Source organism: Trichoderma ghanense (assembly GCF_004382785.1).
Source record: "Trichoderma ghanense strain CCMA-1212 chromosome Unknown scaffold_7, whole genome shotgun sequence".
Taxonomy (NCBI): Eukaryota; Fungi; Ascomycota; class Sordariomycetes; order Hypocreales; family Hypocreaceae; genus Trichoderma; species Trichoderma ghanense.
The window spans coordinates 1215377-1229747 of record NW_027395670.1 but is presented as its reverse complement, the minus strand read 5'-3'; the positions used below and the strand labels follow the sequence as shown (position 1 = coordinate 1229747).

At 54.5% G+C, this 14371-nt stretch overlaps 4 protein-coding genes across 4 annotated transcripts; 3 read left to right on the top strand and 1 right to left on the bottom strand.

Annotated features, from left to right (window-relative positions):
- Window positions 1–798: 798 nt before the first annotated feature.
- Window positions 799–1150, top strand: CCMA1212_006555 (uncharacterized protein; the record flags this gene model as incomplete). Its single annotated transcript, XM_073703769.1, has 2 exons — window positions 799–1076; window positions 1126–1150. The coding sequence occupies 2 exons, from the start codon at window positions 799–801 to the stop codon at window positions 1148–1150; spliced, it is 303 nt and encodes a 100-aa protein (XP_073557854.1).
- Window positions 1151–2509: 1359 nt separating this feature from the next.
- On the top strand, window positions 2510–2857 carry CCMA1212_006554 (uncharacterized protein; the record flags this gene model as incomplete). The annotated part of the gene is made up of 2 exons (XM_073703768.1): window positions 2510–2613; window positions 2667–2857. Exons 1-2 carry the CDS (start codon window positions 2559–2561, stop codon window positions 2855–2857), a joined length of 246 nt encoding a protein of 81 aa, XP_073557853.1. The 5' UTR covers window positions 2510–2558.
- A 1989-nt stretch (window positions 2858–4846) lies between these two features.
- Window positions 4847–5038, top strand: CCMA1212_006553 (uncharacterized protein; the record flags this gene model as incomplete). Its single annotated transcript, XM_073703767.1, has 1 exon — window positions 4847–5038. The coding sequence occupies one exon, from the start codon at window positions 4847–4849 to the stop codon at window positions 5036–5038; it is 192 nt and encodes a 63-aa protein (XP_073557852.1).
- Window positions 5039–7480: 2442 nt separating this feature from the next.
- CCMA1212_006552 (uncharacterized protein) lies at window positions 7481–7801 on the bottom strand (the record flags this gene model as incomplete). The annotated part of the gene is made up of 1 exon (XM_073703766.1): window positions 7481–7801. One exon carries the CDS (start codon window positions 7799–7801, stop codon window positions 7481–7483), a length of 321 nt encoding a protein of 106 aa, XP_073557851.1.
- Between the last annotated feature and the right edge of the window lie 6570 nt (window positions 7802–14371).

Genomic DNA, 14371 nt, shown 5'->3' with positions numbered 1-14371 from the left:
TCAGCTCGCTCTGCTGACTTAGCACCATGCACCGAGGCGAGCATCCAGCAACAGGCGCGGCGCTCCGTGCTTCTGCTCCCACACCAGAGCCAGCAGTCCGTGGGAGCAGCCTTAGCTCTTGTGTGCCGTGTGTGTCCCAGACAGGCCGCTAGGCCCATCCGAGGATATCTGGCTGATCAGCCTGTGGGTTTCGGCCGCCCTTCCAGGTCGCCGGATCCGAACCCACGAAACAGCGAGTTTTGCTTGCAAGTTCACGGAATCATACCACATACGATCAGCCTCGACTTCGCCCGACTTTTCTCGACCACGACACCGCCTAGCCGTGCAATGGAGCCGTTCGACCCCTCCTCACATGGGTCGTTGTACAAGAGCACTAGCATTCTGCTCTCCATATGAGATCTGATATGCAGCCAGCGGTCGATTCTGCCCCGCAACTCAAGGAGATAATGATCCGTACTGCCGCGAAGCAATAACGACGTGGGCATCGACGGAGCATGCAGTACAGATCACAACTCTGTCACTGTCCAACCGCGCCATCGGCTCCCTTTTTCAGCCCCAAATCACGACCATGAGATCGACTGGCGCATGAACGAAGCTACAACCGATGTCCACCCCACCTATAACAATGACTTGGCCTTGCTTGCTCTTTCGCTGCGCTGGCCTTCGCCGTCGAACAGGCACTTGGCCTCTAGCATGTGCTAGCGGAAATGCGTTCCTTGGCATTGTGCCGCACGGTGACAGATTGCTTTCACGTGATGGCCCTGCGAAACCACTGCGCCCATCTTCCCGGTTCCCAGCATGTGTCTGCCAATGGTAGCCCCAAGCCACATCCATGGAGTCTCCAGTCGTCGAACTTCGTCTACGGCTGTTCTGACATTAGCCATCAGCCAGGCTTCAGGGTTTCTTCTCCTTTCTGCCAGTCGAGCACTGGTCTCTTTTGGGCATGGCGCTCGTTGTCCCACACTATGGCCCTTTCGGAGCCGATGGCGTTTCCGTGCCAGTACACGCACGACGAGTTGGAGTTTCGACCAGCACGATGAGTTCCAGCAAGGGTTACTCAAGATGCTGACCGGGAAGTTTGAGCACCCGCTAGTTGACACTCGCAACAGGCACTAACCCATTCAGCCTACGCGGTACGTGGCATCGGTAATTGAGGACATTCCGCAGCCATGCCGCCGCCGTGCGCTGCGTGGGGTGGCGTTCTGGAGAGAGAAGGGCATCGCTAACGGAGTAGGAGGACACGAACCGAAGCTCCCCCGGCCGTTGAATCACAATGCTGCCAGATGGGCGCGAGGCGAACAGGCACGGCACACCGCATGGGCAGATGCATTCGACAAGAGGTCCGCGCCAAAAGTAGGTATAATAGACGGGTACTCGTCGGCCGATGCTGGTTACGCTGGGCACAGCAGTCGCCTTGCCCTTGCGATACAACGCGCTACCAGCAGTGCAAGCTCTGCGCTCCATCCTGGTGCGCCATGTAGGCATTCGATTCTCAGCCTTATGGAGACCCAGCAGGGCCAGGTTCTCAATCCCGCCTTTGACCACCGCCGCTTTTAATAGCCATATTCGTCAAGAGGATGGAAGGGTGGGCCGAACTTTGTCAGGTAGTGCCGCTTCCCCGCCAAAACAGGGCTTGACAAGCAGCGGACGTGACTTCTGGATTTGGTATCCGAGCTCGATGCCATGGTGTTGCAGAGCGAAATGAAGCCACCGTCAGTGACTCTCTGCCGCCGCTGTGAGGATGCAAGAGGAGGGGCGTGTCAGGTTCAATCCCGTCTCTGCCAGTGGTGGAAGCACAAGACACGCCCTGGAGATCCGTCGCTGGTCACAGCCATGTATCCTCGCTGCCAGCGAGCCCACGTTAGCGGCCTGAATTTCCGGCGAATTCGCTCCATCGCCTGCATGAGTCGGGGCACCGAGGTCAAAAAAGAAAAGGGGCGACGGAATCTTCCGCTCTCTTGTTTCATACAAGTACTCTACACACAAACTTGTCCTGTTCGACCACGGCAGCGGCCCACTCAACTGCGCCTTGTGGATTGGCACAAGTCTGAAGGTTCGAAGGGCGGAATCGGTTTCGCAACGACACACACGCCACGCCCTGGTTCCGTTCAGTGCCTTGAGAGGTATACGGTGCTGATGCGGCAGCTAAGCCTCACCAAGCCGTCTTTGTTTGTATACATAGACTCGTAAGCAGCATCACCTTATTTTCGGCTACTCTTTGCTAGCCGTCGACGCCCGCTGTCGTATGCACATTGCTCCATATCATATCCACAGGCAATTCTAAAACAAGACTGCAGCTCATGTCAAAGGTGAAGAAGCATAATTTGCCGTTTCGGCATCTGGAGACGGCCAACCAAGCTCGGAGAACTGCCAAAACCGCTATGGAAGATGTGAAGCGATAAGACGTTCGGCTATTGCTACTACGTACCTAAGTAGGTATGAACAGGGGCATAGAGAGGGTGAAGATGCATGTTCGACATTGTACTTCTCATCTATCTACCTACTGCAGAGTATCAGTTCGCAATGTCACACCCCACCGGGATCTGGCAAGCTTCTGCATGCTGAGGAGCTCATCTCATAGGGCGCGTCTCGGAATCCTATCAGAAATGCGGCGTAATGATGCCTGCTGAGTCGACCGAGGTTTCCGGCTAGTCGCCCGTCTCTAGCTCACATCATCAACCTACGGCGAAAGTCTCCGAGCACCAAAAGAGTTTCTCGACATAAGTGCTTACAAAACACGAGTGGAAACGAGACCCTCCTCTGCGGTGACCACCTGTTGCCGGATCTTCCAGAAGCCTGCAGTCCATCCAGCTTGGGCGGAGATGGAAAGATTAGCGTGGTATTCGGAGGAGGCTAACCTTGCATCGAGAGAGGGGGTTGTCCGCAAGGCTGAAGCATCGACGTTGATTTAGCATCGCGGCTACCAGGCCAGACGGTCCGGTACTGCTAATCATACCAGTATTGGCGACTTCCCTCGGCCATCTGTCTCAACATTTCGAGTCTTCGGGCGAAGGGAGGCGGGAGATTCTCCCCTGCAGTGGAAGCGTGTGGAGAGAACTCGAGTCAAGCAAAGGCGATGCATCAGATTATCTCCGAGGGTGACCTTGGAGGTGGATTCGCCAGCCAGTTTCGCCCTTCTCTACAAGATCCAGATGGACAAAAGGGTTGTCGAAAGGGGCCATTATGAACCGGCGTGTCGGGCAATCATGCACTACGCCGTCATTGAAGACGCAATGCACACCCAAGGACATGGTTGGCAAGGTGCCAACTTCTCTTGCAGGCCATGCGCATTGCGTAAGGTACGAAGTGCATACAACTGCCTGGAGCCCCAATGAGAGTGTGGCGGCGAACCGTTCGTCTGCGCTTCTCCGCTTGCAGAAACGCATTTGCGCCTCCTGTGTCACAGCGTTACCCGTAGGGCTGGAAGTCCGCCAAGGGGCGTGGCCCCTCGTCCTGGCAAGAATAAAGGATCGACGAGCCAGCCTGAGTTGATTATGCCGGACTGTTTCTCTTTCACCTCGATGCAGGGACGATGTATGTACACCTGTTCGTGTCTGCGCTGGTGAACGAGTGGACGCCTCGTCTTTTTGCTCGCACGCCTCGTTAGTGCGTTGCTGACGGAGAGATCAACGACGCCCGCAGAAGATGATGATGGCGGCGGGCTAATCTTGGACAGCACGGCGTGTCTTACACGAGGAAGCCGAAGATGTCAAGGCAGAGCCATACACGAGAGAAACAGCATGAGGGTTTTGGGAGGTCGCCGACCAGGATGTCGTCAAGGTCCCCGTAGCCCGGGCCCACCAAGACTCAGGAACCAAATTGCTGTCGACAAAGTTCGACGGAGCCGAAGGGGGAAAACCGGGGCTGCTGGACGACGAGCTCCATCATCGATGTCAACGGCCACTTTTCATTCGCGCGTTCGTATGCATCTACGGACCGAACACAAGCCAGAGGAGGGTCCCGAGGCTTCGACGACCGAATGGAAAGCCGTTGCCACATGGATGCGCGCCGTCCCAACTGCCGGCGCCGCGAGGAAGGGCTCACAGGCTGCTACTCCGTACTGTAATTGATTGGGAAACGCCTGCAAGTCCTACTCCCACGACGAACCAAGATGGCGGGTTGGGAGCTTGCAAGCTTTAGAAGCTTATGAGAAGCAATCTCGAAGACGCCGCAGCACGTTGATCTTGGGCCGATAGGGCAGGCCATGCGCGCGGCAACGTCAGAAGGTCCTTGTGCTCGCCACGAGACCAGCCCGAGGGCAGTCTTAGTGATGAGGTCAGCAGCGGCACATACCTGCTGCAAACACACACATATACATCACCAGTATCCACGATCTGATTAGGAGGCGTGGGTACGCCAAACATAGACCATTGTTCCTCCATATGCATACAGAAACAACATGAGAGCAGCTCTCGCAATGTCTCTTAACGGTCAAGACGACAGCAGCGCCCAATGACGAATGGCCAGGCTATCTGTTGACAATCGTATGTACACCCCATGGCATCGACGACGACACACGGCACGCAAAGGGAACCGCATTTGCAAATGCAGTGGCAATCACTGCACCCAAGCCAGCGGGAAAGGGATGACAGCATGGCCCGGTTATCTTGCAAATTTCGATAGATGGCCTAGGCGCCATATGGTCTAACAGGCAGCGCTAGAAGCATTCTAGACGGCGGTCTGACAAGATGCTCCCAAGGACTGGGCGACTAGGCCAACAGGGGCAATCTGGGAGAAGCACGGGGCATGGGTACGAAGACGAGATGGATGGGAAGGGTGGGAAGAGTGGGCAGAGTGGGAAGAAGGGTAACAATGCCGATATGAAGTTTGGGGTTCCCCACATGCCATGGATCGCTCGCGCCGCGAGGATGCTGGCAAGCTGACCCCAAAGGGAAGGGGGGTTGGCCCAAAGGTTTTTTCCATGGGGCCGTTACCAATAAGGCTTCAGGTGGGCGGCGGAAGGGTGAGTTGCAAGGATGAACGATGCACCTGGTTGAAGCAAAAAAAGAGTGGCAAGCCCCCAAGCGGTCCGGGATAAGCGGGGGGCAACGGGACGGAGAGTGCATCTCCAAGCGTGCCTCTGCTCCGATCGCTTAGCTGTGGCCTGTTGCAGATATATGCAGAGTCCCAGGGCATTGGAGCGCATGTTGGTGCAAACCAGCTCGAGGATGCAACGCTGGCTGGGCCGTGTCCGTTCCTTTGATGCGGAAGATCGCCTTGCTCTACGCACTGCATGCGAGATGGGAACACCCCTGAAGATCTCGTCTCGCGGTCTGCTGCCTTGATGTCGGTCCTACTGCGGGCGAGCGAGACGGCTTGAGACACGACGACGGCAATCGACGCGGCTGTCAGTTATGATGGCATAGCGTGTACTTGTAGGTAGAGCACGGGTTGGTAGAGTACGAGTTACTCGCACACCGTCAGTCGGCCCACGGTCGTACCACTGGCGAACCACTACATAACGACTGCATACATTTTGTTGAGTGACAGCTTTGGGCGGCAAGTAAGGACACGTCCAGGCGCGGGCGGCGCAGGGGTGACTGTTTCGGTAAGAATGCCATTTCTCAGATTACCCGTGCCTTTATTCCCGACACTTTGTTTGCGAGTTTAGCTCAGGCAGCGCATCTTCCTAGCAATGGCTCTTTCAGTTCTGGAAGCTCTCAGCTGAGAGCAAAGGGGGAGCTCTGTTTGCCATGTGCCCGTGGGATATTGGTCAATTTCCGGGCTCAACCACGCCTTGGAGGCCCATAGCTTTGTGGGTATTGATGATGCATTACAAAGGCAAATGGCTTGGGATTCGGTTCCTTGGTACCAATTCGGCGACCTCAGAGGCACGCGTGGCTTGGAGCCGTTGCGTGGCGGGCTAGTGAGTTTCTGGGAGGCTGCCCTGGTTGCGTCGCAATCAAGCAATCAAAATCACCTTTGCTCCCGAGATGAGCTGTATCGGCAGGGCTGAACAAGGGCGTCATTGATGACACGCTGGGTAGGGAGCATTTGCCACGGCGGCAGAGCTTGACTCGCAGCAAACGGGGGAGCGGACAAAGTTGCTTCGATAGCCCAACAAGCTACCCGTCCCTGGGCTGCCTACCAGCTGTGTGTGTGTGTGTGTGTGTGTGTGTGTGTGTGTGTGTGGTCAGGCTGGCCCGGGGATGGATTTGCATTACGGCAGAGCAGACGGCAGTCAACGACTGGCTGGCGGCGAAAGAGGCCCAAACCAGCATGAGCAGCATGCCCCAAACGGCATAACCTGGGCGGAATGTCCCAGAGTTGCCGCCATCGCGCTGACTAGCAGAAGCCGAGCTGAAAGTTGGGAATCTCGAGATTGACGCAGGATATTGGCCGGTTATGCGCGCGCACTACGGAGCAGACCCCGTGCGGCGCAAAACTATCGACAGGGAGGAAGGGCGGTCGGCCGCATGCGAGGCGCACACACGCACGCACACAAACGCAGCAAAGGGGGAGCCAAGGTCCAATGTTCAGCTGGGCGTTTTGGGGAGGATGAGAGGATGGCATGGCCACAGGAGATGCCGGTCATGTGGTCACTTGCGTCGCCCATTCATGTGTCAGTTATCTTGGCCCTTTCCTCCTCTTCCGTCTCCCTGCTTGGCCTTGTTGGCAGCTCGTTGTTCGATCTTGTCCCAAAAGAATCCCAAGAGTTCAGCTGGCTCAACACTAACAATCATTGCCGAGAGACAGGCGCGGGGCACCAGAGCCGAGATATGCGGACAGGAGAGATTGAGGGGGGGGGGGGGGGGAAGCCTCGGGCCCGAGGTGAGGTGAGCAGCTTGTTGATAGGTCACTTTACCAACGGCTTCCCTGGTCTCAGCCCCTCCAACGACCGCAGGCCCAGCCCAGCCGGATGGAGGGGCAAAATCTTGTTGCTTGTCCTCACGATAGGTTGAGTTGTGAGGGTCTGTCCCAGTGCTTCACCCAATCGAGTTAAGGCAGCTCTGCTGTAGGGCTTTGGCTGCTGAAAACCTTTGGGCTCATGCCTTCACAGCGCGGAGGACAAGTACACGGAGCTTAGCTCCTTTCCTACCTTCCTATGCAGACAAAGTCTCTGATGCTTAGGCAGCATCTGTGCCCCTGCAACCTCGAGCTGGGACGGGCAGCTTGTTCGTCATTCCCTCCCATTGGACCTTGGGGCGTGCGTGAGGGACAGGTAAGACAGGCCCGGCATGATTGGCTGACGATGGCCCGCAGAAGGATGTGTCCCCAATCCCCCCAACGGCTGGGACGGGGTTTTGCAGGGAGAGTATTGTTCTCTTCCAATCAGTTGTCTTTTTCTTTTCCGTTTTGTCTCGGCTTGTCCTTTTCTTGCCTTCGTTTCTTGTTTGGCTAGGGATCAGCCACAGGGCTGAGACGAGCGGTCCTCTCACCAAGGCATGTAATTGAAGAATGTGACCCTTATAGGCACTTTGCAAAAAGACTTACACGTCGACAGATTGGTTTGCTACGAAACGCCTTTGATATGCCCAGCCTAAGCAGCGGTATGGACATATTCTCGGAAGCCGAGAAATCGGAAGTTCGCTTCGATGCTAGCATTCGCTCTCCTTGTGCTCGTCCAGGCGGCTAACCCACGACGACTTTGGTCGGCGGAGATCTGATCAGTGTCAGCATTTAGTTTTGTTGTGCCCTGGGCTGCTGCACCAACTGCTTTTGCTGCCTTGCGCTGATGACTGGCCTCTGGGGCTTGTCGATGGTCTCTTCTCCCCCAGCTTCTCGACATATTCAGCAGCATGGGTTTGTGATACACGCCCCCCCTCTCGACGCGGGTTTTGCTCGGCCGAAGAGAGGCCATGATGCCTTTGCGTTCGGCCGATATCAAGCCTGTATAGCCGCCTGGCTGGGTTGAAAACCATGTATGGCATTCCGAGATGTTGCCTACATGATGACTTGATTGTCTTGCTTCATGTAGGAGCCTTGCGCAAGGGGAGGTTGAGCCAGGAGAGGTGTTGCGAGGCACTTTTACTGTTTCTCTGAGCATAAGAACGAGGACAGGGGCAACGAAAGGGCAGATGGAATGAAAGGGAGGAGAAAGACATGGAAATCATCGACCGTTACGAATGTCTTTCCCTTATTCCCGGTGCAAGGGGGACGTGCAGGTTGCCGCATCTGGCACCATAGACTGGCACGATGGAAGCTGGGAGGTTCTTCCTTCGATCCTTCGAGTAGCTAACACTGTCTCTCTGATGCGGGTGGACGAAGGATTCATCTTACTTTTTCCCCGCCCGCCGTCTTTCTGGTGAAGGGGGGAGATTAGCAACTGGCGGATCTGCTGCCGCAGCTGTGAAGCTGTACAAATGCGGAATACGTAGCGCTTCTGGTGAAGATGGACGGATAGAGCGCGTTATATTTACGGTGGAAGACTAACTGCGATGACGATGGTTGGTCTGGCGCTCCCCTTTGGCTTATGGTTAACGAGACGTCCTACTACTACTTGGATACATTACTGCTAGTGACAATGGGAGCATGGAAAGCCTCAACTGAACGGCGATTACATGTAAGTCAGGGGTCCCCTATCGTGCTCTCATCTTACAGATGCTGCGGGCGGTAGTCGTAGGACTTTGCTTTGTCTTGTTCTCGTTCGGAGATGTGGCTTCGATACGTGGGGGAACAGAGGTGTAATACGTACAGACTCGTACGAGTACGGACGGGCGTGCAGGAGACGAAGGATTTCGGCGCCGAGAGCCAAGATGCTATGGCCAGTGCTGGGGTCGACGAGGTGAGCCAGAGACTAAACGAGTTCCCATCATCAACTGGGCTGCACTGAATTGAGGTACCGGCTTGTAAGTGTACGGTGTACTGGCTTGGAAGTGCTCCTCACTATTCCAAATTACAGCCATGGCACGCGCGAACTTCTTGATGAGGTCGACGAGTAGTTGGTGATATGATGTGGAGATGGATCTTAGTTTTTTTTTTTTTTTCAGCTCTTTGTCATCTCCAAACGTCTCTGTGTCATCTCAAACGGCCCGGATGCTTACAGCCCTATCTCGTGGTCCAAAGCAAGAGGTTGCCTGCCCGAGTCAGTTGTTGATGCCGCAAGGGTGCTGTGTTGCGGCGAAAAGGCCGCAAAAAGATGCTCGTGCTGTGCATACGGGCTGACGGGCGTGGGTTCTCCAAAACTGCCAAGGTGCCGAAACCTGGACACCCAGGACGGTGGTGATAGTATGAAAGTACATTGTACACTGTGCTGTATTACACGGGATGGCCATGAGTCGAATTACAAATAATTCACTGAGATCGGTCACTTTTGGAGATGCCCATGGTTCCGGATATCACGGTGACAGTTTGTACATGGAGGCGGAGGTGGACGGGGAGGGGAACAGGGACCGGAAGCGGGGACCGGAAGCAGGGACCGGAAGCAGGGACGGTATGTAAGAGTCGATTTTGTACTCGATTTGGATTCTCTTGCTTATGCTGTTTCAGTCGCGCGTGCTCTCGCCGAGACCACGGTTCAGGCGGATATGAGACATGGGAGGACGAAAAGGAAGCAGGGAGACGAGAGACGAAAGAAAGCAGGAAGGGGCTCGCCTTTGCGAGTTGTCATGTACTTGTCGGATAGTGACCGAACCAATGGTACAGTACATTCCAACTTGCAAGTCTGTAGGGATATATGCATGTACGTGGGGGAGGGAGAAGCCCTGATTGCAAAAATACAGTATGCGATGTTACTGAAAGTGGTATGTCCGCAAACTTGCACTACTGAAACTTGGTGACGATAATGCAGGGTAGGTAGGGGAAGGATGGGGGTCAGCCGGACATGGTCCTGGCAGGAGGGTCCGTATGTAGGGCTGTTGTTTGGGCAGAGAGGCCTCATTTGTGGAGTTTACTTGTTGTCTTTGCTGTTGGCAGTGATGCGGTAAGGATGAGGAAAAGGAGACGGCGATGGATCGTGAGCGAGCCCCGTTTGCTTGAAGCTGTCTTCCTTACCAGGGCAGAAGCTTGTGCGTGCTTACTCGGCTTCCGTACTATGCTTGGATGAAACGATGGAATGATTCATACATATATTACATATTACGGACAAGTCATCCGGACCACGAAGATTCCGCCCCGCTGTGAGATTTCCAATGTGTTGGCCGGGCTACATGCAATGCAATCCTTGGAATATGGGGTATGTGAAATGTACACGCTCGCTGATGAGCTGTCCTTTTTTTTTTTTTCCGTCATGATTATGATCGGGGAGGCAAGGAAGAAGAGCACGAAGAGGAAGACATATGCCGTTCTTTGATGTAACGTCGGCAGTTGCACCCGCTTTTCGAGACCGTACGGTGTCTACACACGCGTTTCCAGGGGATGTGGTCCGGACTGTCGGGTGCGGGAGAGGAACAGACTCGGCATAGGCGTCGTAAATCATGGATCAGATGGGACAGAGATGTTTCTTTGGTGGAGAGTACCTGAAGTTGCAGAGTGGAATATTGGCTGAGCTGAGACATGTTCTTTAGTCGGCTTATACTGTGCTGCTGCAGAAGGCTCTAGGCTAGGTACGAAATAACGGAACTTGGAAGTTGTACAAGCAGAATGCTTGGGATTGACTTCTGGAGCTCGTCGCCTACTTTTGAACACTTCCTTACATTACAAACGGCGGTATTCTCGCTTGGCCCTGGTATTGGAGTAGTAATTGACTACATGTCGTCTTCAGGGAGAATGTAGTAGAACAGGAGACGAGTCGGCCAGCCTTCCCGGTCTGTGCGGTGTGTCCTCACAGCAAGCGACAACGGAGAGCCCAGGAATCTCAACTCATATTGGAGTTGCAGACTATTTGGGCTGCTAGTCTCAAAGTAGAAACCAGTATCTGCAGGACCATCTGGAATACCCAGCACGCCCTCCTCCTCTCCCAGGAGTCAACAGAAAGGCGAGGGGTCCCACAGGGCTTGAGGGTGGACTACGAAGATGAAGCTATGGGCTGAAAAGCAAGCCTCTATCTTCAAGCGCCGCAAAATGGCTAAACGGGTTAATTCATTTGAGAGACTATTCCCGGTCACAGGTCCTAGGCCTAGTGCGTTGCTGCCCATTGCCAAAGACGTTAGTATAGCAATGGGGAGTGCGAAGAAAATAGGCAGAACGAAGGATGAAGGACGAGAAGAAGAGGCGTCCAATCCCCTCTTTTCTCATATTTCCGCGACTACGACCGGGCAAAGGAAGTCAAGCAATTTCTCTCCGCTTGGCCCACGCATGAAGTTAACCGGTATTACTATAATATGCAGCGGGCACCGATGCAGATAGGGGAGCCTCGGGGCGGTCTTGGCCTGGGACTGGCCGTTTAGGAAGGGCGACTCGAAGTTGTGCCCCGGGCCTGTATTGGCATTGTGGTTACGGGGAGGGGGATCCGTAAGGCGTGGCGACAACTCCAGCTGTATTTCCGGGTCTATCACGGAGATAACTTGGTTGTGATGACGAGCACATATGGAGGTTGAAGAAGGTGTATGGATTGCAAATCATGTCCTTTTCCCCGTGTCCTGACGATTCTGTATACGCGTGTCCTGGGTCTAGTTCTGGACTCGAGGAGGAGCCCGATAATACGATGTATTACGGAACCGAAGCCGCCATCCAGGCAACCAAGTCGGGGGAGTTGTCTCTTGACTCAGAAACGTTGTCCGTGGCGCCTGGGGCTGAACCGCTGGACTGGCGCCAGGCGAGAGCTGAGAGTACTTAGTGCAATAGGGCCAGCTTAGTACTGTTGAATATCCTGTTTATCACGGACTTGCTTGGAAGATGGATGGTGAATATCCAGTGGCACTATTGGGGGATGGCTGACGTTGTAGATGCAAGCACTAACACGACTCTGGAGTTGCGGTGCTCGCCTTTGAAGTGGGCATCTGCGATATGGCTGAACGAGATCGGCCAAGTGACGTTGGTGACATACAGCCCAGGAGTTGCAACCATTCAGGATACGGAACGCCCCCCCCTTATTCCTCAGCCCTAAATCCTCGTCTTCCTGATCTGATGCCCTGCCCTAACAAGCCAGTCCCTCTTGAAACGGGGTCCGAATAGTACTCTCACGGCCAAGTCGATTCGACACGCCAAGATGAAGTGGTGAAAAGTCTACGATGCCATTGCTGGTATGAGCAGTGACAGATACGAGTTGCTACCTTGGCAACATTTGGCAATGAACTGATTGGTGTTCTTGGTTGGTTCGCCGCTTCGTGGGAAATGCAAGGCGCCTTTCGCCTCTTCCCACCCTGCGGGGTTCTGTTGTGGCCTCCTCTTGGCCGGGCGTTACATTGTGTGCTTGCCCTGGTGCGAAGTGGCAACGCCGGTTCCTGTTATTTATAGTTTTGTATGTGTTTTCTCAAATCGAACGGAAGTATATCCGACTACTTCTACCGGCTCGTACCAGAAGATGATGCTATCCCTTGATACCAGGTACAGGGAGCTTTGCCCCCGGGCCAAGGATGCTTCATTGCATCAGGAGACATGTTTCGCATTGACGGAACCCGGAGTACAAGAAATCACCAAGAATGTACGCGTACGGAGTTTAGCAGTAAGCTACCTTTACAAGCTCTGAAAATTGATACTTCGTACCAGGCCTGGAGCAAAAAAAAACAGGGCTCGGCAAGCTAGCTAGATGGGGTTTATGGTAGGGCTGCTTCGGATTGCTTTCGACTTCCCGTCCTTACAAGGCTTTGGGGGTGTGCCAGCCTTATCCTCATCATGGGCCATCTTTTTTGGGTGCTCAACCTTACGCCGGAATGGGGGGGCGTTGACGATGGAACACATGGAGTTTGTGTGCCCTGCGGCTGAGGGCAGCCGGATGGTCGGTATAAGACGGACTGGAGGAAAGGGGGGGGGGGGGGGGGGGGCGTGTAGTTGTTACAAAGTTGCTGAATAGTGATACTTCATTTTGCTGGGAAGTAGGGGTGCGTGGGCGGGACCCTCGTATGATGCCTATTTCTTACCTGACGAAGCTTGCGAACAAGCCTCGTCAAATGCACAGCTCACTTGGTGGATTTCATGGGCAAGACTGTCGTTGTCGGGGATGGAAAAGGCCCCGGCGCTACGGAGTGCCATGAAGTGTGTCCAAGATTCAAAAAGGGACATGGCGGAAACCGGGGAGGAGGGATAAGAGAGAACGAAAGAGAGAAGCGCGCATGGCAGGGACCATGACGACGAGAGCGAACCCAAAATAAGCCAAAGGGGAACGAGAGAAAAGGCAAAGCCAGTACTGGAAATGCTAGCCAAAGAAGACGGGGCTGTAAGAGTAGCGCCATCGTAGATCGGGATGGCTGAATCTCCAACACCTGATTCGTGAGCTTTACGAGTGGGATGCGTTGATTCGCAGGATTTGTCCCTTCTCTGGCCTTCCTTCTGCGCTCACCCCTCCCCCCTATTTCCGCTCTGGTCTTCGTCGTCGCTCTCGCTCACTACTTTCTTTCTGACCTCCCTCTGCCACACACCCCGAATGGCCTCGCGCTTTCGCGCTCTCGCGGCATCGGCTCCCTTTTTCTTTCTTTTTTTTGCTACATTCTCTCATGGGAAGAGACTTACATAGTCGGAGCTTACCCGGGATGCATCCGCAGAGCACGCGATTCGACGCTGCTTATTCCCTTGACGTTGACGACGATGGATAATGGATCATGGATGGTTTCATATCGGTGACTATCTGGGGACCCATCTTGAGCACTGGAGCGCCAGAGTTGCCGTTGCGTCCACACTCGTCGTTGGCTCGGAAGACCCCCGTGGGCGTCATCGTTCGTGATGGATGAAGTTATCTCCCGCCATGTCAGCATACATGCTGTATGTCTCAAACTTCGAACTCTTCGGTCCCAATGTATGAAGTAGCTGGTAAGAAATGCAAGGGAAGACAAAAAAATAACGTTGCAGTAAAAGGGGGGTGTGGTTGGGTGAGTAGAGCCGTGTAGGGCGAGGGCTTTTGTCTTTGGGGGCTATTGACCGTTACAAGTATGCTTGGCATGTCTCAATCTCAGCATGTGCTTGGCTTATCACAGCTGATTACTTGTGTACAAAGCAGCAGCATGGCATGGTGTCTTTCTGATACCCCAGGAATTATACGCCGACGACCGTATCGGAGAAATCCTCACGCGGTGCGGCCAGCATGATCCCATGTTGGTACAGCCCAAGCCAAGCCAGCGTATCCCGTCTTCGGACATTGTAATCACAGCTTCTGCAGCACTCCGTGCCTTGTCTGGTACTGCAATGTGCGAGTGCCGGGTCGTACAATGTGATGTGTAAAGCAGAATGAGGGCACTGCCACCCCCCAGGGCTGTTTTCTTCTGCTGTATCTCCCACCTGCCCCCAACCAACCGACCAACACAATCAGGCGCTGCGAGCCATCCCGCATGGAGTGTGTGCCGCCTCGGAGACTCTACAGAGGCCGATGTCAGTTGCCTTGCAGCCCTAACACTACTTT